The following is a 27,030-nucleotide window of genomic DNA, read 5'->3' as shown; positions in this document are numbered from 1 at the left end:
GCACAGTAACTATATGCTTTTATTATTTATTTGTAAATTGCATCTCCTACTAGAATAGAAGTCCCACAAGGACAGAGCCTCTGTCTGTCTTGTTCCCTGATGCACCTTCCAGAACACACCATGGTGCCTGTCACACAGTAGATACTAAAAAAAAAAAAAAAAAAAAAAAAAAAAAAAAAAAAAAAATTAAAAGGAGTGAATGGATAGGTGGAAGGATGAATAAAAAAAGCTTGGATTTAATGATGAAGGGAAAAATGGGCAGAGGAGGAATGTCCAAGCTGGCAGTTCCCACACGCACCAGGCAGAGAGCTGAGGGGTTTTGTTCCAGAAGTCCAGGAGCTTGTTCCCTCCTTGGAGCCCCAGCACCTGCCTGTCTACACTTCATTGGGGTTGTCCTGGTCGGCGTAGATGAGGAAGCCTGTGAAGAGGCTGTCGGTCCAGTAAGGGTCGTAGAAAAGCCCGTTCTGCTCTGAGTAGAAGATCTGCAGCCAGACCTCGTCACCCTGCTTCAGAGCGAGGATGGTGGAGCCCGAGGCCACATCGTGATTGCCCGTGTTGGCATCGAAGGTCCGAATGCGGTACTGGCCGTTGTGCACCAGGCCGATGGCCAGATGCTTGTTGGCCAGAGTGATGTCGTAGGTGAAGTAGTAGATCCCCGGCACGCTGCAGACGAACTTGCCACTGGACGCGTTGTAGTGGCCGCCCTCGTTCATCAGGATCTTGTCAAACTTGATGGGGAGCCGCTCCCTCGGGTAGCTCTTGGTCACCGCCACTGAGAAGGCTGACTTGGCGTGGCCGCTGCCACAGCTGCAGGGGCCTGGGAGGCCCGGCTCCCCCTTCCTGCCCTTGGGCCCTTTCTTTCCTGGTGTGCCGTGCTTCCCCGGGGCACCACTGACCCCCTTGGGGCCGCGGGGGCCGGCCCGCCCAATGGCCCCGGCTTTGCCCTTTGGTCCTGGCTTTCCCCGGTTACCTGTCCGGCCAGGTGGACCTGGAAGACAGAGCAGCTGGTGTTATGGAGTGACCTTCACAGAACTAGGCAGAGGCTGTGGGCCTTGGCTTTCCGTCCTTGGAGTGGGACCCTTTGGGTAATGGAAAAGGCAAGAACCTTTTGGAGTCACATAGAAATGGGAGCAAATCCTGATGATATGACCGGGGCACTTCTCCCCATCTTATCTGGAAAATGGGAATGGTGACACTTATCTTTCAGAACCACCGTGGATCAGGACAAAAAGAATAACTTAAAAGAGTTCACCCTGTCTTCTGGGGAAGAGCCTGGTTTGTCTGTCAGATCAATCCTTTGACAGGCTGTGGTAGGAATGGGTTGGCTAAAGAACGGGAAGAAGCTTCTTGACTTCAACACACTGATCTTGGTACAAGCCCTGTCTAGTGCACGAGGTCCCTGTCCATATGGTAAGAGTTTTAGTGCAGCATTGCTCACAATAGCAAAACTAAGAATAACTAAATGCCCATCCAAAGGGAAAAGACTCAAAAATTCTGCTCTGCCCATACTGTGCATTTCTATGCAGGAGTTAAAACAGTGAGGCAGATCTATGTGCGCTATCTGAGGACTTCTCTCAAGTATGCTGTTAAGAGGAAAAAGCAGGTGGCAGAATCTTTTTTGTTGAAAGGAAACCACACACTAACTAGTTCTATAACCATGAAGTTGCAGAGGAGAATGGCTGGCCCACAGTCAACACTCCGCAAATATAGTTGGCATATCCTACAGAACATTCCCCGAGTCACGTTTTCCTGTAGAATGCCCCTTGGTTTTTAATGCCTATATTTCATAAAATGTACATTTCTCTCAAAATAATATTTTTTGGCCAATGATTATATAGGACACATGTCTATTTATGTCGTCTAAATTCAATACAGCCTTTTAAATGAAACAAATGTGGGTAAGGATTTGAGTCACAACCAAACACAATGGTATAATGGGTACAGTTGGTAGACTGGGAGAATCAGGTGTAGGTGTTTGAGAAGAGTGCTGAATGTCAGTCGAGGGCCTGCTTCTGAAGGTTACTGGTGCTGAAAGGCATGCTGGCATTATTGTACACCAAGGCGACTCTGTGCTAGCCCCCAAATGAATGATCAGAAAGGAACGCTGTAGGCTGTTACCTTCTAACAACGTACTTTGCTTCTTCTGTGGATATAGGTAGGCACCGTACTATGTTTTAGTTTTGAGTAAAGATGTAATGCTTTTAAATTCTTCCTATTTTAAGAAATTGGGAAACAGATTCCCAAATAGCATTTTCTCACTGAACATCTAAGTGGCTGGCAAAGCCTGGTGTTACCACACACAATTGTAAATTATGTAAAAAAGGCCAGGAAGGAGACACATCTAAGCAATTAATAGTAGTTACCTCTGGGAAGTGAGGAGAGGATGAGGAGGGTAGGAATTAAGGAGGTCTCTTGTTTTATTTGTATGGTTTGGATATATCGCAATGAGAATGTATTATGTATTACTTGTAATTAAAAATTTTTTTAAATGCGGAAAAATTAAACTAAGATCACGAAGCCGTTCCATGAAAAAATGAAAGGAAGCAAAACTTATTGCCTTAATAGTGGCAAAAAGGACTGTGAGGAGGAATAAAAACGGAGTCATTTTGCATTGGAGTTTTTTGGGGGAGATAGATAAAGGAATTTCTGAGGAAGTTCTATGGTGTGTAATGTGGTGTGCCTCTTTCCTGAGACTCTTTTTTTTTTTTAAAGATTTTATTTATTTATTTGACAGAGAGAGAACACAAGTAGGCAGAGAGGCAGGCAGAGAGAGAGAGAGAGGAGGAAGCAGGCTCCCTGCCTAGCAGAGAGCCCGATGTGGGACTTGATCCCAGGACCCTGAGATCATGACCTGAGCTGAAGGCAGAGGCTTAACCCACTGAGCCACCCAGGCGCCCCATTTCCTGAGACTTTTTTGAGGAACTCCAGACAAAGCTGATTTTACCTGTCGAGACTCTTCTTGAGACAGATCTGTATGTGTATGTGAGGGGGAGGGTAGTTGGGTGGTTGCTACTGGTCCTAGGATGGCCCAGCTTTACCGGTCAGGACTCTGCACCTCTTTACACTGCCTTTCTTGCTGTGTTGTCCTAATTCTCAGCAGAGACTCCCTGCATCACAGGAGAGATGGCCAAGAGCAGCCCCCAGCCTACATCCTCATACGTCTTGATCCAGGAGAAAAAGTCAACAGCAGAGATGCCCACTCACCTCTGGGACCTGCAAGATGAATGTCAGGGGAAGCTCTCTCCAGCCCTACTTGGAGCCCAGGCCCAGACTGAAGCTATCATTGGGGTCAGGGAATGCGACACCATGACACCCAGCGCCTGACACACTGTGAGACCTCCCCGAGCCAAGGCCGCCATCATCATTCATACAGTTATTTGGGGAAGGAGGTGCCTTTGTAGGACTTGATTTGGTGTAGTGGGAAAAGGTCTGGATTTGGAGTCTGCTCCCAGCCTGTTCCATGAGGTCGGCATGTCAGTGAAGGGGTGACTACCATTTACCGTGTATCTACCTTGGGACTGAGGCTTCCCGTTCATATGTCATTTTTGTCACACCCAGAGAGGTAAGTTGCTGTCATCATCTCTATCGTAGAGATGAAGCAACTGAGGAATGGAGAGAAGGTAACTCATTTGCCAAAGCAGGTATGCAGGTCTGTGTCCCGAGTTCCAGTTCTCGCAGCCGTGACGTGCTGCTCTCAGGGGAACCCCCTTGACTCTCAGTCTCTCCATCTGCGGTATGGGGATAGTACCTCCTTCAGAGGATGGTACGGATGGCCAGTTGAGCAACATACTCATAATCGCTTTGTCAACGTTAAAAGTCATTATGGCTCCCCTACTGATTAAAATCTACACGTGGGTCTGTTTGCTGACATCAAGGGCTCTGAGACATAAGGAATAACAGGTTAAAAGGGCCTGGTCTTTGGTCTGTTTGCTGGCTGCCTGGCTTCTCCTCCTTCAGGGAACTGCCCTTCATGACTTCCTGTGGTCACACCCAGCGGCGGGCCCATGACCCAGTCCCGGCAGGTGGTGGTACCTCGCCTCCATGGTCAAAAGGATTGGTCTGGGATCTGTATGTGATTTGGGAAGATTCGTCATCCTGAGATTCGCTCTGTGGATCAAGCCATGACGACGTAGGAGCAAGCCCAGTGGTTGCCATTTCAAAACCCTTAGCCTTTGTGAGAACAAAACCAACGCACTCGAGAAGCAGAGCCTTGCCAACACATTTGAGCTTCTGGACCCAGACATTGAACTTCCCAGCTGCATGAGCCATTAAATTCCATTCAGGGCTATAAATTGAGTTTCTGTCACCTGCCACCAAAGGAATTCTGAGTAATATATCGGGAGACTTGCCTAAGCAACTCAGCAAATCAATGGGGCAGCTGGGGAAGGAACACAAGATCTGATACCTACTGTTCCTTTCATGAGAATACACGGCTCTGTTTTTTAAAGAGACATTAATTTGGTTTATAATGAAATGGGATTACTTTTAGTTTTTATAACTAAACTCCCTCTGTGTCAGAGGATGTCAAACCCAGGTAGGAACAGGAGGGGCTGGCGCTGGGCCTCTTACCTTCCTCTCCGCTGTCTCCCCGATCCCCGTCCTGGCCATCCTGGCCATCTTTTCCAGGAAAGCCCATTCTTCCTACCATTCCTGAGGGCCCTGGGGCTCCCGGGGGTCCAGGTGGGCCCTGGGGGCCAGGCAGGCTGCAGACAAGTTGAGGGGAGCCCTTTTGGAAGTCCCTGCGGGCGAAGGCTCCAAGAAGTGGGTCTGCCGCACAAGGGAGGGCACAGGCCAAGAGGACCCAAGGGATCATGGCGGTCACCTGTGGGAGGCAGAAGAGCTGTGAGCAGGCAAGTCCAGTCACTGGGATGACTGGTGGGCAGTAGAAATACAACCAGAGGAGGAGAAGGCAGCTGGGAGAAATTTCATTATACTTCTCTCCTGCTCTCTCCTACGTCACATACAAGTAGCTGGACAGTGTCGTCTTATCTTGAGGACATATTTGGGTGAACTGAGTCATGTACCCAGAATATACTTTGGAGAGGTCTTGGGGATGAGGCCCTCATCACCACACTGTTGTCCTTTGGAGGAGCTAAAACGGAGGCAGGACCTAACGGCCCAGTCACACTGACTGGGAGGAGCCATGGGTGGAGAGAACCGAGCTACGATTTCATTCCAATACGTGGTACAAGGAGCCAGTTCCAGGGCAGAAATACTTCACACTGTCAGTGATGATCTGTGGCTCTGCTGCTTCTGCAGGGGGGCTCAAGGGAGCACCAGGTGCTAACTGAGGCTTCAGTTCCAAGTCCAGTTGCCCCACACCTGAGCAGCCCCGGCTGCACCAGGAGCCACCTGGGGGCCAGGCACAGGCTCGGAGCGATCCGTCCATTACTAACTCACAGCATCCCTGCCAGACAGATACTGGCGAGGGAGGACAGGCTCAGAGACGTGAGCAACAAGCCCAGCTCGTGCAAGGAGCAGGTGGCAGGGCTTGGGTTTGAACAAACTGGGCAGATTCAGAGTTTGTGCCCTTTTGCTGCTGGCAATAACGCATACTTCTTTTTTAAGTGAAAAAAAATAATTGAAATAATACACTTAACATTGTTTGTGAAGTCAAATAATACTCTAAGTCTTATAATGAAAGACTGTGGTCTCCAGCCCCACCTCTCCTTAACCTCACACCGACCCCACACCCTTTTAGCTATCTCCTCTAGCTTTGATGTCCGTTAATAGATAATGTGCTGATACTGATTCTTTTTTATTTATCAAAAATTTTTTTTAAATTTTATTTATTTATTTGAGTGAGAGACAGAAAGAGCAAGCACGAGTCGGGGGAAGGGTAGGAGGAGAGGGAGAAGGAGACTCTCTGCTGAGCAGGGAGCCCAAATCAGGGTTCAATCTCAGGACCCCAGGATCATGACCTGAGCTGAGGGCAGATGCTTAATTGACTAAGCCACCCAGGCGCCCCTCGAAAAAACTTTTTAAATTAAGTATTAGGCTCCATGCCCAAAGTGGGCTTGAACTCATAACCCTGATATCAAGAGTCACATACTCTTTCTGCTAAGAAGACATCCACATGGCCAACAGACACACGAAAAAGTGGTCAACATCACTTGGCATCAGGGAAATACAAATTCAAAACCATAGCGAGATACCAACTCACACCAGTCAGAATGGCTAAAATTAACAAGTCAGGAAATGACAGATGCTGGCAAGGATGCGGAGAAAGGTGAACCCTCCTACACTGTTGGTGGGAATGCAAGCTGGTGCAACCACTCTGGAAAACAGCATGGAGTTTGGAAATAGAGCTACCCTATGACCCAACAATCGTACTATTGGGTATTTACCCTAACAATACAAATGTGGTGATCTGAAGGGGCAATGTCCACAATAGCCAAACTATGGAAAGAGCCTAAATGTCCATCAACAGATGAACGGATAAAGAAGATGTGGTATACTATGCAGCCATCAAAAGAAGTGAAATCTTGCCATTTGCAATGATGTGGATAGAACTAGAGGGTATTATGCTGAGTGAAATACATCAATCAGAGAAAAACAATTATCATATGATCTCTCTGATATGAGGAATTTGAGAGGCGGGGTGGGGGGTCGTGTGGGTAGGGAGGGAAAAAAATGAAACAAGATGGGATCGGGAGGGAGACAAATCATAAGAGACTCTTAGGGTGCCTGGGTGGCTCAGTGGGTTAAGCCTCTGCCTTTGGCTCAGGTCATGATCTCAGGGTCCTAGGATTGAGTCCCATGTTAGGCTCTCTGCTCAGCAGGGAGCCTGCTTCCCCCGCCCCCTCTGCCCCCCTCTCTGCCTACTTGTGATCTCTCTCTGTGTCAAATAAATAAATAAAATAAAAAAAAAAACACACAAGAGACTCTTAATCTCAGGAAATAAACTGAGGGTTGCTGAGGGGGTGGGGGGTAGGGAGAGGGTGGTTGGGTTATGGACATTGGGGAGGGTATGTGCTATGGTGAGTGCTATGAAATGTGTAAGCCTGATGATTCACAGACCTGTACCCCTGGGGCAAATGATACATTATATATTAATAAAAATAAATAAATAAATAAAGCAAAAAAAAAAAAAAGAGTCACATACTCTACTAACTGATTCAGCCAGGACCCCTTTGTGCCCCCTTCTTTGGCATTATCTTTTGAATTTCATTTATGACTGATGAGGAATCAGCCCCCTTCCATCACCTTAGCTCCTATTTCCCCTCCTTCATGTAGTTAAAATATAATATCTGCTGCAATCAAAATTTGGTCTCTGAATTATTATCAGTACCATTTAGCCAAGCTAAGCACTATACCATAATTATATTTCCTTTTTCATATACTCTTTTCTTACTGGAGATTATTTTGTCATTTGCTTACTCCCTACATCATTATTTTCTACATCACATTTATCAGATAATTTGATCCATTTATTCTCCTGAAGATTAACGTCCTGGAGCCCCCCACCCCTGTTCCGACCCTCACACATGCTAAACCCTTGCCATCCTAGATTCGCCTTTATGATCACTGTGGGGGTTGTCTTTGCCTCTCTCCTGCGTTACATCTCCTGTTTTATGCATCCCACGTCTTTCTCTCTTTAATCAAAAAAAATTTTTAAGGCTTCAGTTTGGTGGCATATATCCTGTGGTAGCTTCCTGGAAAGTATAATGGACAGTAAAAAAAAAAAAAAAAAAAAAAAAAAGTTGCAAGACTTTGGGCGCCTGGGTGGCTCAGTGGGTTAAGCGTTTGCCTTTGGCTCAGGTCACAATCCCAGGGTCCTGGGATCGAGCGCCACATGGGGCTCCTTGTTCAGCGGGGAGCCTGCTTCTCCCTCTGCCTGCTGCTCCCCCTGCTTGTGCTCTCTCTCTCTGACAGATCAATAAAATAAAATCTTTAAAAAAAAAAGAGGTATTTGTTTATGAGAGAGACAGAGAGAGAGTGCAGAGAGGGACAGAAGGAGAGAATCTTAAGCAGACTGTCTGCTGAACACAGAGTCCAACACCACGCTTGATCCCATGACCCAGGAGACCACAACTGGAGCAGAAACCGAGTCGGACATTTAACTGACTAAGCCAGCGTGGCTCCCTGAGATGATGCACTCCTAGACCCTCACTGTAAAGATGCAGACACTGAGGTCCAGAGCAGGAATAAGCAACTTGACCATGATCTCTCAACAAATTGGTTCACTCACTTTGCAATCAACAGTTTTTCTCTTAAGAATGAAACTTTCTAGGTATGGAAAGTTTCTTGCCATGGGGAGAGCTCCAACGGGTAGCTTGCTTTGTGATCCTGGGCAAGCCCTTTTCCCTCTCTGGGCCTCAGTTTTCCCACCTGAGCAAGAAGGGGTTTGAACTAGGTAAGCAGTTCCCACATTTTGGCGTGGATTGCATCACCTGGAGGGCTTGTGTAAACCCAGAATGCTGGGCCTCACCCCCAGGGTTTATGTCAGTCTGGGCTAGGGCTAAAGGATTTGCATTATTAGTGAGTATCTGAGTGATGCTGCTGCTGGTGGTGGTTCAGGGACCCACTTTGAGAACCATCAGCCTAGATGGTTGCTCAGGTTTCTTCATCTCTGATGCTGGGCGTTTCAGGCTTCTGCCTGCCCTCTTGCAGATATGTAAGTCTTGCTGGCTACACTCTGCCTGTGAGGCTTCTGGCTACCTAGCCAGAGCCTTCCAGCAATGGGTGCCAGGGTGCTGGCAGGTCTGGGTCCTGGAGTTTGAGCCTTGCCCCTGGTCCTTCAACTTCGCTTTCCTTTAGACCTTGTTTTGCCCTGGTTCTAGGAGCCTGTCCAGACTGCGGGCTGCCTCTGGAAACAGGCTGACTCTACCTCCCCTCCAATGCCCTCCGGCATCTTTACCCCTGGGAAGAGATGAAGGGGAGAGAAAATCAGGCCTTTGCTGTCAGGGAGACGAGGGAATGCCAGAGCACAGTACCGCCCTGGACCTAGGGGCCTGTTTGCATGCCAGCTCCAAGGCTCACCTTCTCTGGACCTTACGTGGTTTCTCTAGGTGAGTGTCATAGAGGTGCCCTGGCGAGGTAGTGCTGTCATAGAGGTAGCCCCTGGCTGGTGACTGCTTTCAATAACATTACATCATATAGTAACAAAATTATTATCTTTTCAATTTCTTTGACCCTGATTAAGTCGAGAAAACAATTTCAATGTGGTGATAGTGTATCTTTAATGCCTCCCTAGTCCTTTCTACTACCCCTTTTTAGCCAAGAGCACTGTCATCTGTAGCAGTACATACCCATTCTTAAAGCCCACCCCGCCCCCAGCCCCAAATATGCATGGAGATCTTGGAAAGCCCCAGATGGGAATATGGCGCCAGGGGCCCAGGCAAGAGCATCTGCTGGGACATAAGGAAGGCCTGTGGCCCCAAATAAAGAAAAAGACTTGGATGGGGGCACAGGGAAGCTCTGGGCATCCAGTCCTCTGGAGAGGGGGAAAGCAAGACTTAGCGGGTGAGTATAAGAGAGTGTTATAATCGAAACTTCCTCTGGGCACCAGGACTCATGAAAGGCTGTATGCTAAAAGGAGTGGTCAGGCCAAAGTGAAAAACTCACAAAGGAACAGTTTGAGAGCCCTTTCCATGATTCTTGGCACTCATATCAGATCAAGGATTTTAAAATGTGACCCGTGTCACTGGGACGGGGAAGGAGAACGGCCACTCCTCTGAGGCTTGTGTGAAAGGCTGAGAGACTGGCTGGGTGGAAGAGAAAAGAGAATATGGGAAGGGGCTGACTCCCTTCTTGCCTCTCTGGGAGATGGAAGGTACCAGACATTCCCCAGCAGGAGCCATCTTGGGCCAGGGGGGTCTGGACAGAAAGTGAGGAGCCACAGCGGCGATAACCACACAGGACAGACACCAGAAAGCCAGAAGCTGAGGGCGAGGCCTGGACTTGCCAGCGAAAAGAGAATGTACATGGCCCACTTCAAGGCTGTTATAGTCTGAGTCCAATATGGCGGCCCCAAGGAGCCGGCAAAAGGCCCCCACAAAAGAGGTAACTTTGATGTCTGCCAAGCCGAGAAAGGCAGAGCAGTATAGTCCCTGTCTCTGCCTACACACATGGGAGAGCCCTCCTGCTGCCTGTCCCCTTACCTCTCCTTCCTTCAACCTGGAAACAGGTGAGCTGAGAAAGGGGGCACATGGCCCTGCCAGCTTCCCATCTGGGCTGGGGGACAGGAGGAATCCTCACCTTTGAATGAAGATTGAAGACGTGATTCCCCAGGAGTGGATGCCAGGGCCGGGGGGGGGGGGCCCTCCCTGGCTACATTACAAAGCGGCAGAGGAGGCAAAAATGTGTGTTTCTGGGGTCACCTGTGCTCCCCCTGGATGGCCTGAGTGACAGCAGAGGTGGTAGACAGACCTGGAGAATGTGGCGAAGTGTCATGTGTGTGATGTACTTTTGAAGAATTGTGTCCTCGACCCCCCCAGGTACCAGGCATCTCCATCTCCTTCCCTGGTCTGCTTGACAAGAGTCTTAGAAAACTGCCACTGCTCCTTATGAGCTGTAATACATCTGGGTGCCCACAAGAGAAACGGACTCCTCAAAGCAGGTTTGAAATGGTCTGCAAAGTTGCCATCTGCAAACATTTTGGACCAGGGAGAGGGAGGAAGGAAGCGGGTGGGAGCAGATCTTCTAGGCAGAGGAGGTCCTGCAAACAGCTAGATGAAGAAAGGCAGGAAGGAGAGACAGCTAGATGCACGAGGAAGGAAGGAGAGGAAGCATCTGCTTCAGTTTACGAGCCCCCTTCTCTCTTCCGATGATCACTCTCAGCCACACAGCCCAACAAGAGGGAGGAAGGTCTGCCGTCCCGCCTACCTCCGCTGGCACCAGCCTCTTTGGACAAGGGGATTCTGCTCAGCGACAGCTGGCCCAGGGCAGGCCCCAGCGGCTGGGTGGAGGCGCAGGGCTCTGGAACATGCACGAGGAAGGGATTTCTCAGAGCTGGAGTTTGGCGGTTCCCGCAGTCCGAGCCAGGAACTGTTTTGGAAATAAAGGCGGGGAGACTAGATTCTGGAGGGAGAGAGAGACTCCTTGCCTCCAGGGCACCTCCAAGAAAAACAAGGCTGCAAAAAATTCCTGCTCCCAGCCGGTGCCCCTGCTCTCCTGCCCTCCAAAGTCTGGCCCCAGGCCAACTCTCCACACTATGGTGGTGAGACAAACTGGGTGTTGGGGGCTTGGAGGGGAGCCAGAGCCCCAAGGCGTCCATATAGGTTACCTCTTCCAGGGTCTTTTAAATAAATTTAGAAACGGGGCGCCTAGGTGGCTCAGTGGGTTAAAGCCTCTGCCTTCAGCTCAGGTCTTGATCCCAGGGTCCTGGGATCCAGCCCCACAACTGGGCTCTCTGCTCAGCAGGGAGCCTGCTTCTCCTTTCTCTCTGCCTGCCTCTCTGCCTACTTGTGATCTCTGTCTGTCAAATGAATAAATAAAATCTTTAAAAATAAATGAATAAATAAATTTAGAATGGCATACTTGGGGAGGTCCCCAAAGGACCAGCCCCTTTAGTTACAGACAGAGCAACCGAGGCAGAGGCAAATGGACTTTACTAGATGCCCGCAATGTTCCAGGCACTGTATGAGGCTCTTTACATGAATTACTTTATTTGAAGTTTATAACAAACTCTGTGAAGGTGGTAAACTTACTATGCTATTTTTCAGAGGAAGAAACAGGCTCTGCAAAGTGAAATGATTTACCTAAAGTTACACGATTGGAGCGATGGGGACCACATTCAAACCAGTGTCTGAGGGGATCTGAAGACCACACTTAATTAACTACACCTTGCTCCCCTCTCCTGCTATTTTTGTCCTGTTTTATACGAGAGGAAACTGAAGCTCAGGGAGGCTAATTTGCTCTTATTTACACAACTAGTTTGTGGCAGAAGTTATATTTGAACTTGGGTTTGGCTGACCCTAATGCCCAAACGCTTTCCATTATGTCAGCATTTCTTAGATTTTCGTCCTAAATATTCTGAATCACAGAAGAGACCCTGAAGCATTTGCCAAAGCCACATGCAACAACAGAGAAATTTCTTTATTGTCAGTTTACACACACACGTGCGTGCGCGCACACACACACACACACACACATACATACGTGTATATATAATACACGACTTTGAAAATGTAGATGTGGTATTTTTTTCTCCCTTAGGATACTTGAGTAAATCGATGCTTAAGGAAAACCTCCTAACCTTTGGGAGGCCCACACTTGGCTTAGCCAAGGTGATGGGGTGGGGATGGGGAGCCCGTCCTGGGCCTCGACTTCCACAAGCCCCTTTGGAGTGTTAATGGGGTGTCCCCCATGAACATGAGCAGAACCGAAAGACCAGGGTGCACAAAGCCCATCTCCATCCCCAGCAGCTCATTCCTTGCTTTGACCCAGCAGGGGCCTCCTTCCCCCACACCTACTCCCCATGTGAAGCCGGAGGGACCGCTCAACCATAACTCAGCCACATCACTTCCCGGAGGGGCTTACTCCAGTCGCTGCTGGCCGTAAGGGCAGCACACATCGGAAATCCTGACGTGGCCCACAAGGCCCTAAGTGACCCGGCCCCTGCTGCCACCACTGCGCTACTGCCAGCTCCCCCTGCGTCTCTCTGCTCCCTCCCCCAGCCACGCTCCTTCAGGCCAGGCTGCTCCATTCTGCCAGCCTAAGAGCCCCACCCTCTTGGCTAGCTGGCTCTTTATCCATCGAGTTTCTGCTTAAAGGTCACTTCCTCCAAGGCCTTCCCTGAGGCGCCCTCTCCCGCAGCTCTCCCTCCCTTTGGACCCCAGCTCCTTGTCTGTGCCTTTCTAGCCCAATGATGCACCTGTGTCCACTGGATTAGCTCGCTCCCCTGCTTACTGGGCCAGTTTTCTCTCCCATTAAAATGGAAGCCCCATGGGAGCAGGGACCCCAGCGGACCTGCTGTATGCCCACGCCTCCCAACTTCCTTGCCCACAGTGGGTGTTCAAGAAGCATTTGCCTCATTGGGCACTTAGGTGGCTCAGTGGGTTAAAGCCTCTGCCTTCAGCTCAGGTCATGATCCCAGGGTCCTGAGATCGAGCCCCATATCGGGCTCTCTGCTCAGCAGGGAGTCTGCTTCCCCCCACCCTCTCTCTGTCTGCCTCTCTGCCTGCATGTGATCTCTGTCTGTCAAACAAATAAATAAAAATCTTAAAAAAAAAAAAGAAGAAGAAGCATTTGCCTCATTAATGAGTGAGACATGCACTCTGTCCTCAAGAATGTCCACAGTGAGAAGAAAACAAGGCAATGGCCTAGGATCCAAATAAGTTTTCTCCAAAAAAAAAAGCAAGTTTTCTCCCTTTTGAGGTTTTTCTAACTCAAAGCAGATCTAATTCTAATCCCTCCTTCCTTTTGGCCTTCTAGAGCACAGGCTCCCCACTCCAGGCATGGCACTTACAGAGTATTTTATACGTAGTAGGTACTCCATAAATATCTGTCCAACTGATCAGAGTGGGGAAAGTATTGATCCTTCCTCAGCTTTTCAAAAACTATCTTAGTTCCTGGGACACCTGGGTGGCTCAGTCGGTTAGGCATCCAACTCTTGATTTCAGCTCTGTTCATGATCTTGGGGTGAGACAGAGCTCTGTGTCAGGCTCCGTGCTCAGCGCGGAGTCTGCTCGAGATCGTCACTCTCCCTCTCTCTCTCTCTCCCCCTCTGCTGCTCCCCCTGCTTGCGCTGGCACACACACGCATGCTCTCTCTCTCTCTCTCAAATAAATAAATAAACCTTAAAAAACCAAAACTATCTTATTTCCTAAATTCTTTCTGGTGGGAGTTGGATAAGAAGGCTGTGACAGTCTTTCTGCTGTAGGGGAAAAAAATGTTAGTTGATTAAACCTCCAAAATGAAGTCATGAGGTATTAAACTTGGAAGAAGTTCTTCAGTCTGGTTTTAATCTGTCCAGTCCCTGGGCTTCTCATCTCTCAGTTAAGTAGCTAATGATTCATAAATACTCGTGTCCTAGGAAGACACTGGGAGCTAATGAGCCCCAGCCTGAAGTCCACTGTCAGGGTAAGAGCTTTCCTCCTCCTTTCTGCCCTTGGCCCTCAAGACACGGCCCCTGGTTCATTCCCAAGGACCCTCGGGCCAGACTGTGATGCAAGAAGGACCAGAAGTGGGGACACCAGTGTCTTGCTGACTACCCCTGAGTGTGGTCTGCTGGCAGAAACTCCAAGGCCACTTGTCCAGGCCGGATGCTCTCTTCTGAGCCATCCTGTCTTGGAGACTAGAAGATCTCCCTTATGCTTAAATAAATCTGACTTGTTGGTTATCGGGTTATGACACACTGGCAGGTAGGGTGGTGTTTAACTCTGTGATTAGGAGCCATGGGAAACCCACCCACTTAGTTTCCCCATCTAATGGAAATAATGGTTTAACCACCTCATGGGGTTTCTGTAGGAACAATGAGATAACCTACTGAAAGCTTCAAGTCCAGTGTGTGACTCAGTGACTGCTCAGCAGTTGGAGAGAGAGCTCTGCCCGAAATACCCACTAGCCCTCCCTCCTCCCGGTGAAGCCCACAGACCCTTGCCTGCCTCATCCTTCAGGGCTCAGATCTACTACCATCTCCTCGGAGGGAAATGTCTGGTCATGGGACCAAGAGTATTTCGCCCACTCCAGCTAGTTTGCTTTTCCTTCCCAAGCACTTGGACCAACTGTGATTATATAGGTATTGGTGTCTTGACCCACTAACAGTGTGCTTCCTCTGGCGTGGAAGGTCCAGAAAAGCAAGTCCCTGCCTGTCTTGCTCTTGATCACGTCACCAGAGCCCAGCACAATACCACCCCCCACACAGGAGTGCTCAGCTCAGAGCTGCTCCTCAGCCTTGCACGAGACACCCCTTTTAATAAAAGGGTAACAGGATCAAAGCTTTCATTTGCTTTGTGCAGATGACAAAGCCACACTTGGCCAATGAGGGAGACACAGCGAGATGACCGGTCTTGGACTGGAAGATGTGGGTCCCAGCGCTGGTTTTAAAACTTACTGGGTACGTGACTGGGGGGAAGTCATCTCGTACCCCAGCTTCCGCTTCTGCACCTATGAAATGGAGGTGGTAACACTCATTCTGTCTGCCTTCTAGGGCTGTTCTGAGACTCAAACAAGATAACCAACATTGTGAGAAAACGGGATACAAAAGTTCGCGCCTTGCTGAAAATTGTAATTGCCATCACCTGCCCCTGAACTAACAGCAAGCAGTCCTGACCTCCCACTAGGAGCCCCTAGAGTGTCTGGGGAGGCCGGTTCTGGCAGGGGGCTGCTGGGGATACCTGATTCTGACCCAGCCAGCGACTCTCCCAGACTTTGGAGTTAGAGGGGAAGAGCTGGTGGCTGGAATAGTGTGCAGCTCTCTTGCAGATGAAGCTCCCTGAACATTCCCTTTGATGGGAGTGAAAATTCTATAATGAAAAACACCCCATGCCCTCCCTGAATTCCAGGAAGCAGATTGGAAACAGCCCTCTCCAGCTTCTCCAAAAAGCTGACAGCCTGCCTGGAGGAGAGGGGCTGACCCAAGTCTAATACATAAGATTAAAAGGCAAGGGGCCCAGTTGCCAAGAGGCCCCAGAAACCATCCAATCTGCTGTTTTCTCCTACTACACTCCCTGCCTCTGGCTGGGTATAGAAAAAGAGGCCCAAGGACAAAGCGTGACCCAGTGAGATCCCAGGAGCGGGGATCTCATAGGGTTTACGTCAGCGAACACTCCTGAAGGCACATTGGAAGTCGCTATACCGTCTGCTATACACACCCAAACCTTGACCAACAGACAAACTCGGCATGCGAGGTGCTCTGCTGGACACGGAGCTCACCCCCTAAGGCCCCAGCTGCTTCGTGTTGGATCCCAGCTGCCCGTGCAATGAGGGCTCCCAGCCACCCAGCTTCGGAGCTGCCCACAGCTGTTTCCGTCACGGAGACCGAAACTGCAGTGAGCCGGAAGAATGCAGCCGGTGTGCCAGATGGGAGGGGAGGGAAGGAGGCCTGAGGGTGTTAGAGCCCTGTATCCAGCTGGTCCTGGGGGTCAGCACCCAAGTGGCAGCCCAGAGGTCTGGGGAGCGTGTTTGAGCAGCACTGCCCAAGAGCCACCATTTGAAGTGGGTCTCGTTGCCATGTTAAAAAGGTAAAAAGAAGCTGTGAAATTAATTTTAATGTTATGTAACCTTATCCCTCTCAAAGATCATTTCAACGTGTAATTGATGTAAAAATGATTAATGAGGCATTTTGCATTTGTTAATCAGCACTAAGTGCTGGCAACCCAGTGTGTACTTTCCCCTTGCAGCGCGTCTGCTTTCGGATCAGCCATGTGGTGGCTGGGATTAGCTCTAAACCGAGCCACTTGAGTTGAACTAGCTGAACTTGCTGTGGGACCTTTTACAAATTACTTATTCTATTTCCCTCAGCCTTGTCCTCTCCAAAATGGGCACAACAATACTACTACTACTGCCTTGGGAGGTTGTTATGAGAAGAAAATGTCCCTAGACAAGACGTGGCCTGTGATGAGGGGTACAAAAACATGAGCTATGATTACTGCATTATTTTTTATCCTTCCAAAGATCAAACAGGATGATGGATGTTGAAAGTAAAGCACGATACAGAAATCAAGACCTTGTTCAAAACTGTAATTCTCACCAACTGCAGCTGAACTCATGAAGAGCAGTTCTGATCTCTGAGACCTGTGGCATTTCAGGTGGAGGCCCCTGACTTCTTCTCTTTCTCCATTTTCATTTAAGCTAGCTTGCTTTGTGTTTCCGTCACTTGCCACCGAAAGCCAGGAGGCTTGGCCTTTGCTCCGGGCCTGGCATTGCCACCTGAGGGAAGGACGGGGGTGTCTGTCTTGGCCCCACACCTGGTGTGTTCACGCTCCATAATGCACAGACAGGTCAATCAGTGGGACAGTGCTTAGCTCAGCCGGTGACAGGAGGCCACATGGGATATCACGGGTTTGGTACCAAGGCTCGGCACGTGGATGCCCATAAATGGTGCCACTTATTGCCTCTGAGGCCAGACACTGGGGTTCTGGAGATGAAAAGATGTGGCTGCCACCCTCCCAGGGCACATGGTCAGGTTATACTGAGGGTCTAGCCTGGCCCACCCGGGTGCCCAGGACGGAAAGCGAGCCTTGAACCTCCTTTCTCTTTGAAACAGGCTCTCTTTCCAAAGAGCATCCAGGACCATGCAGAAGGCAAGGGAAGGAAACTGTGGGGTGAGACGATCCCTTGGAATGGTATAGAAGGGGCCACACTTGAAGACCCAGGAACTGAGGGAGGGAAGAAATTCTGAACTCTGAAGGCCTAGGGAGCAAAGGCTAAGTTTGCCTGGATTTCTCTGGGCTGCTGGTCTCCACGGAGGCGGTTTCAGTCAGGCCCTGACAGGCATTCAGGGTAACTCTAAGGATCTGACACAGGGCTGGCCTTCGAGAAGCACAGAGTCGGTCTGGTGCTTAGGATTCATCTTATAGATGATCGACCTCTGCTATTGTACCCCTCTGGGCCTCAGTTTCCTTGTCTGTAAAATGGGAAAAAAAACCATACTGTAATGTCTTATTTAAGCCACCTGGATTTGAAATAGCATGATAGAAAAATATTTCTTCTTTCTCTTTATGTGTGAAATCTGAAATAACTCAACCCCTGCCCCCCAATTAAAAGTTTGTCAAGAACCTTGCAAGGCAGCATGACTTACAAATTGTCGACTGTGCTTCTGCGAGAGCCACAGGACAACGCTAGTCTAGTAGGTGAGCAGAAGTACCTGTGATCCTCCAGCAGGCAAAGTGTGAAAGACACCAATTTGAATTATTTGAGGTCTTTACTCCGTGAGTAATTAAATTGCTCATACCTCCCTTATAGCATAATTGTGAATACCAAACGAGATGACACAGTAACCAGGCACCAGTGAGCACTCGGTAATGGCAGTGTTATTCGGACATAATGATAATATGTGAAAACCATGTGAGATAGGATATAACGGGAGGTTAAAGGAGCAGATCTGGTTCTGCTGTTGCCTCATCTGTAAAATATGAGAAAGGTGCAGAGGCGAGTTGTGACAACAGCTTGTGTAAACAGCTCAAACGCAGTTTTAACAGCTGATAGGGGTTGACAGCAAAGCAACAAACGCTAAGGGGGCATTGTGTTTGTTTAAATTTGAAATTGTTGCCAATGCAAAACGCGGGAGATTTTAAAGTCAAGATTTCCAGGTGCAAGCAACCGAGTCTGCGGCTGGAGCCCGGCTCCCACAAGGTGCAAAGCGCTCTTGCCAGCCCCCGGCCTCCCTACTTTCTGCCTGAGCTCCAGGTCTCCACCGCTGAAAATACCGGCGGCTGGTCCATGCCTCTCCTGCCTTCCAGGACGTGGAGCCCGGAGCTGGAGCTGCACACTGTTCCTGGCACCTAGAGCCCAAGCCAGCTGTTCTGCAAACTCACCCCGGGGCACATCGAGGAGTCCCCGGAGCAGAAGCTGAGGCACACTCAACATCTGCGGTGCCAGAGAGCTCCATGAGAGCCACGTATGGAGTGTGTGCCTGCCTGCCTCGGGCACAAGAGGAGGAGGGAAGACGAGATGGACAGCACTGGCCCCCTCGCCGGAGAGAAGACTCCTGGGAACCTCGCTTCCAGCGAAGACGGCGCAGAGGCGAGTGACAGTGATCACAGCATGACAGAACTGTACCCACCCGAGTTGGTCACCGGAAAGGACCTGGGAGGGACTGAGCATGGGGGCAGCACTCTGACTGTTTGACAGAGGAGGTAAGAAGCGAAGGCATCCAAGAAAGAAGGGCCTTGGGGCCAGAGAAGAGATGGAAGCCGACCAGGAGCTGGTCCTCAAGCATTGGGAGAAGCAGCTGGGCTCACCAAGGAAGTTCGAAAGTCATCACCATAAACCCAAGAGCTCCAGCTCTTTTAAACAGGTTAATAGAAGGTTGTTGGAAAAAGCAAAAAAATTTTTAAAAAATCAAGATCTTTGGGTTTCCTTGAGAATCTAGGGGATCTGGCAACATTTGGCAAGGTGCGAATAGGCTGCCCCTTGAGGTGGAGTGTTATGGGCTGAAATGTGTTCCTCCAAATTCATATGTTGAAGTCTTAATCCCCAAAACCTCAGAATGGGGCAATATTTGGAGGTTGGGGCTTTGAAGAGTAGTCACGGGAAATAAAGTCATATGGACGGGCCCTGTTCCCCGATGACTGGCATCCTCATGAAGAGATTAGGACACAACACACGGAGGGATGACCATGTGAGGGCCCAGCAAGAAGGTGGCCATCTGCAAGCCACGGAGGGAGGCCTCAGAAGGAACTAACCCTGTTGTCACCATAATGGTAGACTTCTAGCCCCTGGAACTCTGAGGGAATAACTTTCTGTTGTTTAAGTCACCAGGCTGTGGTACTTTGTTATGGCCTCCTTAACAGACCACGACGCAGAACCTGCATTCCCCAGTGTCCACAGCACTTACCACTCCCGGACGGCATGCATTCTCCTTACTTTTGTGTCACACACAACCCCTGTCAGCATCTGAGTTGGCAACCCCTGACCCGGAGGAAAAGGATGTTCTCCACATAGGTTGTGTGTTCTTACTTCAAAGCTTCGACGTTCCGTTTCCCCTTTTGCTCTCCTCACAGTTCTGTAAGGCTGATACTATCGTCCTCACTTGGCTGAAGAGAAAACAGGGCTCAGAAAAGTGAAGTCATTTTTCCCAGGTCCAAGCGGGGAGGGGACCCAGGCCTGCTGACTCAGGGTGCGGGGCTCCTGTCCCTCTGCCATGCGCTTGGGCATAGGACCCACAGACATAAAGCCTTAAAACACAGCAATGCACACATCCAAGGAGGCTTATTTTCTTGGAAAAAGATTTGGCATAGAATTCCTTTCAAAAGTAAATCTAGAATAGAATTTGAACTGAAATCTGCTTTATGCAGGAGTTCATCTCACGGAGGCAAAATCTGGTTGGCAAGCCTCTGTCTGGGAGGAAGGGTGAGGGAGGCTGTGAGGGTGTACACGGACTTGTTAGCCTCTGCTGAACTTTCAGGAGCACAAAGCAGCAGAGACTGGCACAGGAGGAAAGAAGGGTCAGTCCCCTGCGTCCAAGCAGCTGAGGAGGAGTAGCAAGATAGGGAAGGAGAGGGGGGTTTGCAGAGAAAGCAGTCACTTCCTGGGGGAACTCGCTGAATATTTGATGGAGGCAGAATAGCTTCTGAGAGGACCCCAGATTTCTGACACAAATCTCCATTTACTCATGCAGTGACATACTATGACACCGTTAAGAGAACAAAGCCAGTCCAGACATGCAGACGGAAAGATGGCCAAGATACACCAAGTGAAAAAGGCATGTTGCAGTATGGAATGCAAAGTATGATCTTTTTTAGTTAAAAAGGTCAACACACACACACACACACACATACATACACAGATAACTTCTGAAAAGACACAACTTCTTGATAAATGGGTTTCCTCTCAGAATTAGAAATGGGCTTTTACTTTTTACTTCATCCTTTTTTGTACTGTCTAAATTTCTTATGATGAGCACTGTTAATTTTATAGCATTTAAAACAAAAGGTGACCCTGACCTTTAAGTATTAGAAGACAGGCAAAGCTGATGCCCCTGCTAGGGGATGGAGAGAAGCCGGACATTGGGAAGAAGCCAAGACCATGGTGCACTTGCTGTGTTAGAATGAAGGGTGGCAGTGATGTTCTAAGGGGATCCGAGGTGCTGGCAGGGCAACGTGGGCATAATGGATACAGTTTCCAGATAACAGAATAAATCAGAAGAGAACTGTGTAAATGGGGGAGGGGGAAGACAGGGAGGAGAGGAGACGAAAGACTTTGAACAAGGCTAACTGAGCACCAGCCTTGGGGTGACATATATAGGATGTTGTTGCTATTGCTGCTGGCTCAGTGGGGGCAGGAACAGGGGGTCCCTGGGAGATGGTGGATCTAAGTGGGGAGATTTTGAATGGTTCCAGGTAGGAGAGTTTTGTGATCAAAGAGCAGAGGAGAATGGTGCAGAAGTTGTGCAAATGAGGACTGGGAGACCACTGGGGGCCACTGCGATCTTTCAGCAGAAAGATACAGTCCTGGAATAGGACCATGACAGGGGGGTTGGGAAAATATGAACAAAGTAACTAAGACAAGGCTTAGAGACAAGTAGTTTTGGGGGAAGGGAGTTGAAAGAATTGGATGCAAACCTCAACTCGCCGCTTAGTACCTTTTGAGCTCAGTTTGCCCGTTTAATAATATATTTAATTAAAGAAGTGCTGTGAGAAGTAAATGAGATCATGTTCTCCGTAAATACGAACTAGGATTGTTAGCTCTGGTATTGGACTCAGACTTACCAGGGTTCAAATCCCTTTACCACCAGTTACTAGCTGTGCAACCTGAAGCAAGTCATTTACGTCTCTGAGCCTGGTTCCTCTTTGGTAGATGGGGATAACCTGTTGTCATGGAAATGAAACAACACACCAGAGGGCTGGCAGAGCCTGGCAGAAAACAGGCGCTCAATAAATGGTAGAGGTGTTCCTACCAACGGTGAAGCCACTTAGCACAGAGCCTGGCATACCGAGAGCGCTCAACACATGTTAACTCATGGTATAGTTCACAAGGCAGATGTCGGGAGCCAGGAATCCCGAGGCTGGCCGGCCTGCAAAGAGGCTAAGTTTGCAGCACTCAACCTCCCACCCTCGCAGACCCCTGCTCCGGCCCCAGCACCACCGAGCCCTCCCCTCCCACCTGCGCGCTCCCCCTCTGCGGGAGAGCGGCGGAGGCGCGGCGCGGGGAGCGCACGGACACTCACCCTCGCAGCCTCGGCCACGTCCAGGGGCTTCCGGAACCGCGAAGCTGTCGGCGGAGCTCGGCGTCCCGCCTCCTGCCGCGGCGGCTCGGCCGGCGCCCGCCCCAGGCATACTTTTCCCATCCCGTCATGGGCGGGAGCGCGCCGTCCCGGTCACGTGGGCCTGCCCGCGGCTCCGAGCGCTCCCTTCGGCCTCGGTTTGGAAAAAACTTCTGCGCTGGTGACGGCTTGAGCGTGTCAATGCAGGTATCTGTGTAGAGCTTGTCAGCGTGTCTGAAGGTTTCCATGCACGAGAGTGATGGCTACCCAGGCGTTTGCAAGGGTGTGGGTATTTGTGCGTGTGTCCGAAGAAACCTCTGTATTGCTCGCACGTGAGCATTCATCTAGCTTCCGACCAGAGGGTGCGTGTGGACAGGACAGCTATAGAAGCGTAAATTCCGCAGGTACGGAATTTGCCTGTACTTGAGAGTGATTATGAATCGTGTGTGCATGTGTAGGGGTGTGTGTGTGTGTGTGTGTGTGTGCATTCTCAAGTGCACATGTCCAAACGTTCATCAGGGCTCCCGTATGCACATATACACACACGTCCAAGATTGCAGCTGGGGGGGGGCGGGGACTGAAGTGCACTTCATTTGCTGGGTGTACACAACAGTGGCTGGATACCTGCGTGCTCCATACACGTTGAAACGTGTGTATGGGTGTGCACAACCACATACCAGTGTGTATGTGCATGATTTCTGGGTGGCATCTGTGTAGTGGCTCATTCTGGGTGTGTTTATATGTACACGTGCCTTGGTGTAGATTCCGTCCAGATGTGAGTGTGCACGTACGAAATAGTGCCCTGCGTCCCAGCCCTCATCGCCCTCCTCCCAGGAGGTAAAGCTAACCTGGCTTCACTTACTCTCTGCCCCTGCCTCAAAGTCCCAGAACAGGCAGAGTGATCCGGTTCAGGTTGCAAGCAGACACTAGAAGAAAGAAAATCACAGAGGCCCGGCCTTAGCTTCTTCCTCCTCTTTCCACCGCTCTCTTCTATGAGCTTCTAGTATTTTACTCCGCGGCCAGAGCATCTGCCTAGCAGATGGCATATGACCCACATTCAGAATTTTAATGCAGATATACATTTGAACTCTGCTGGTTCCACCACCTAAGTCCTTTACCTCATGGATGGTGTTTCATTTTCTGAAAAGTAGAGAGAGTAATGTTTATATTATTGTGTTGTCTTTCCGCCTTGAAGCTGGGCCACTCCCCCATAAAGTTGTTTGGTAAGCCACTGAACTATGTAGAGAATTATTACTAATATTACATAAACAGTAGCTGAGACTGAAAGTTAGCAGGCTCAATGGGTGTTCATCCAACAAACATTTGATAAGCCTCAAACTGTTATCTGTCAGTCCCTGAGCCAGGTGCCGGGGATAAGGAGATAAACCAGAAAAGGCTGGTGCCTGTCCTCGTGGAACTTGGAGTCTCATGGGGATGACACAAGTGGCTACAAGTGAAATGAGTATCACAGAAGAAGAAAACACTGGGTATCAAACTGGGTGTTCAGGGGAAGACCTGGTTCGAGCCCTGGGAGAGGGTTGGGATTTGTTTTGGTGTAGGGGAGTGTGAGCTCTAAACGCAGAGGAAAGATGACATGTGAAGTAGGGTTTAGTGTGTTGATTCATAGATGGCTGGAAAGGGGACTTCTGTCCACCACTCCCCCTGGGTACCTTGGTCTGTTCCCAAACATGTCAGGGATGAAAAAGGTAAGGAAACCTTGCCTCGAATGCATGGACGCCATTCACAACCTAAAGGGCTCCAGGAGAGAGTAGGAATCTCCATGTGTTACCCATGGGGGTCCACAGCCATAAGGTTTGAAATCCCTGACATGCTCTTATTGGTAGGAGAAGGTTGAAGAGAAGTACAGGAAAGGGGAAAGAGATACGGGAGAGGCGCACCTGGGAAGCACTTCGTATACGTTTAATGGTTGAATGAATGGGTGTTCTTCCAGCTTTTGGGGGAGACCTGGAACCGAGGTCCCCTGAAACTGAGCAGAGTCCTTGGGGTCCTGTCCTGTGGGTCCTAATAATGGTGATGGCTTCATGCAGTAGGAAATCCCAAATACTCGTGAAATGGCTGTTCTAGGAGCTGCAGGAGCTGCTTCAAGATGGAAAGGGGCTCAGAACTTCCTCGGTCTAGCCTGTTTCTGCCTTTAATTCAGTCCACAAACATTTGTTACTTGTCTCGAGTGTGGGGACAAGGAGGTGAACATCTTGTTCACAGGGAAAAGGAATGAGAAGACAAATCAGTCTAAAAGGCATAATGCAGTAAGTGCTATCAGTAATATATAAAGTGTACAAAATGAGGATTTCCCTACTTGTTTGATTCAGCTTGATTCATTTTTTTTAAAAAAAATTTACTTGTTTATTTCTCAGAGAGAGAGAGAGAGAGAGAGACCACAAGCAGGGGGAACCGCAGGGAGAGGGAGAGGGAGAAGCAGGCTCCTTGCTCAGCAGGGAGCCCAGTGAAGGTTTGATTCCAGGACCCTGGGATGATGACCTGAGCAGAGGGCAGACACGTAACTGACTGAGCCACCCAGGTGCCCCTCAGTTCAGTTCATTTCATGATGTCATTCATGTCTAGAGATGAAGGACGCCAAGACACATAGAGCTTATAACGCGGCAGGGGCGGCCACATTCCGGAGATGGCAGACTGGCTTGTTCCTCATCTGCCCAAACCTTTCTCCATCTGCCTTCCTGTACTACAGAGGCTGAAAAACTAAAATCCCATTTCCCAAACTCCTTGCTGTTGGGGTTCCCGTCCTAATTTAGGGTTAGCCAGTCCTGTGCGCTTGTGCAAACCTGAATTCAACACTGAGTTATGATAAACAACGGAGTTTGGTGGAGAGGAGGCAGTAGCCAGGGAAGGGTTCTTGGTGCTGGCGGTGAGCTCCAAGGGGCAAGATGACTCTAGAGTTTGGGCCGTAACTCCTGGTCCCGGCTTACACCTAAAATTATGTATTCCTGTAGCCAGAGAGTGCATCTGGTGACTCCCGGAACCTCAGCTTCCAGACTGTGGCAGAGGCTGTATTCCCTTGGGCACTCAGTACTGTGTGGTTTTCTGGGAATCATTCTCGGAAGACCAGGCCAGGCCAGACATTGCTCTGCAAATATTCTGAGTTCACTTGATTCTCTTTATTAATTCGTGTTTTCTCAAAATAGCTAGAACGGGTTTGTACCTTCACATGAGCCCTAACTGATACGTTATGCTGTGATCTACAGATGTTGTGAGTGTCAGAGTCAGAGCAGGACATGAGTGAGAGCAGAAGAGCAGGGAGGACCTACAGAAGCCTGCCTGTTTCCTCTTTCCATGTCACCTCGACCCCATTCCAGTCCTATAAGCAACTTTCAAACCGATTGATCTACTGGTTAGATATCAAACAACAATGGTTGCACAAGGCACTCTGATTTTTATTCCGGTCACGGCAGTGCACAAAACAAGGGAGCTCTCTCCCTCTGTGGTGCTCTTGAGGAGACAAGTGTCGAAGGAGCACTGAAACATAGAATTCTAAACCATGGTAAGAGTTACGAAGGAAAAGAAGAGGGAACTGTAGGAGAGAACAGCGGTGTGGAGTCCTTACTTTCCTGGGAGTCTGGGAAGATCTCTCGAGTAGGTAACATAGAAGCCATGTCACCAAGGATGAAAACGAGCCAGCCCTGCGAAGGTGGCGGGGGGAGGGCGAGAGGTGCCAGGCCAAAGGAGCAGTGTGTAAGGGCCACACTAGCTGTTCCCAACAGCTCCCTAATGCTCCCCTGGATAATAGTCATAGCAGAGAGCCTCAGCCTCTTGGTGTTTCTGTAGCCTCACTAACCAGAAGTCCCCGTGATTTGACATGTTTCCAGCCACTTCTATGATTTTTTCCTGTGTCAACATTTCTCAATCTCTGCATTATTGACGCTTGAGACTGTAAGTCTTCACTGGGGGGGGGGGGGGCACTCTCCTGGGTATTGCAGGATCGTTAGCAGGATCTTTTGGCCTTATTCTCTAGATGATGGCAGCAACCCCTTAGCCTCCAGTTGTGACAACCAAAGATGTCTGGAGATCCAGACATTGCCAAATGTCCCAAGGTGGGCAAATCGCCCTCCACTGAGAACCACTGCCCTATGGGTAGCCCTGTTTGGGTCGGGCTGGCTCCCAACTTCACCTTCACCTTTCACACGTCTGTACCTCCACTCAGGCAGTTCCCTCTAACCACCCTTCTGCCTCTCCACAAAGCCTTACCCATGGGTCTACTAGAAATTCACAGCTTTTATCTGCCCATTATCTCTCTGTCCACTGGGGAATTACATCTGGGTGATTCTCATGTGTACTGGGTGGTAAGGAAAGAGTGGTCCACCTTGGTGCTTTGCCTGTCCTCTGGCTGCAGGAGTAGGGGCATGTGGACCAGGCACCCCTTCCTTTTGTGCCCAGTTAAGGACCCAAATGGTGGGCATGGGATCCAAGCAGAGATCATCAGGATCTTCCCATGTGATTTCCATGAGACGGCACTTGCTTTTCTTCTGAATCTGTTAAGTGTAAAGATAGAGCCCTGGGCTGCACTCGCCATTCTTCCTGCCATTTGGAGAGAGCCTGCTTATGGGAGGAGCCAGTGACGTCAACATACAGATAGAAGCAGGTGCAAGAAACACCGACAGGTGGGAGAGAGAAAGTGCTCTGACCACATTATTGGAAATCTGTGCAGATACTTGTACTACAACATTCACGTTCTCATAGTCATTTTCTGTCTTTTTTCAAGCCACTGCGAGTTGTTCCTGTCAGTTACTATGAGTTACCAAAGAGTCCTACAGTGTTATCCTTCAGTGCCCACTTCAAGTCTCTCCTCTTTCATGAAGGGCCTCTCAATACAGAACAATCTGAAGAAAATGTTGTCCTTGAATTCCTAACTAGTGGTTTGCTGGAGACAGCCGCCCATGCTGTGCCTCTGTGCTTCTCTTTCCAATTCCAAGTCAAGGAACTTCATATTTGCATCATAGTGGGAATAATTACACTACGGAAATCAGCAAGTGCTACAAATCAAGACTCTCTCCCCCCAGCAGAGGCTCCAGCCTGTTCACCAGCACAGCACTGTCTGAATGCCATCTCAACTGGACCACCCACTCAGATATTTGTCATGTACCAATTTGTGACAGCTCGTGCTTTTTGAATGTGGTGAGGTTGGGAGGGCACGGGCCCCTGACCTACACTGCATCTGAATCGCCAAAGGGGGAAAGGTCCTGAGG

At 49.5% G+C, this 27,030-nt stretch overlaps 1 protein-coding gene across 2 annotated transcripts; it reads right to left on the bottom strand.

The window, feature by feature from the left end:
• On the bottom strand, positions 1–21,903 carry C1QTNF2 (C1q and TNF related 2; the record flags this gene model as incomplete). Of its 2 annotated transcripts, XM_080804632.1 has the most annotated exons (3): positions 1–988; positions 4,570–4,822; positions 21,776–21,903. In XM_080804632.1, 3 exons carry the CDS (start codon positions 21,893–21,895, stop codon positions 375–377), a joined length of 987 nt encoding a protein of 328 aa, XP_080660758.1. The 2 variants fall into 2 exon arrangements, with proteins under 2 accessions (XP_080660758.1, XP_080660759.1); XM_080804633.1 differs by lacking the exon at positions 21,776–21,903 and having other exon boundaries at positions 375–772; positions 4,543–4,813.
• Positions 21,904–27,030: the final 5,127 nt, after the last annotated feature.

The sequence above is a fragment of the Martes martes genome (genome assembly GCF_963455335.1).
Source record: "Martes martes genome assembly, chromosome: 5".
Taxonomy (NCBI): Eukaryota; Metazoa; Chordata; class Mammalia; order Carnivora; family Mustelidae; genus Martes; species Martes martes.
This window is presented reverse-complemented; position numbering and strand designations above follow the sequence as displayed.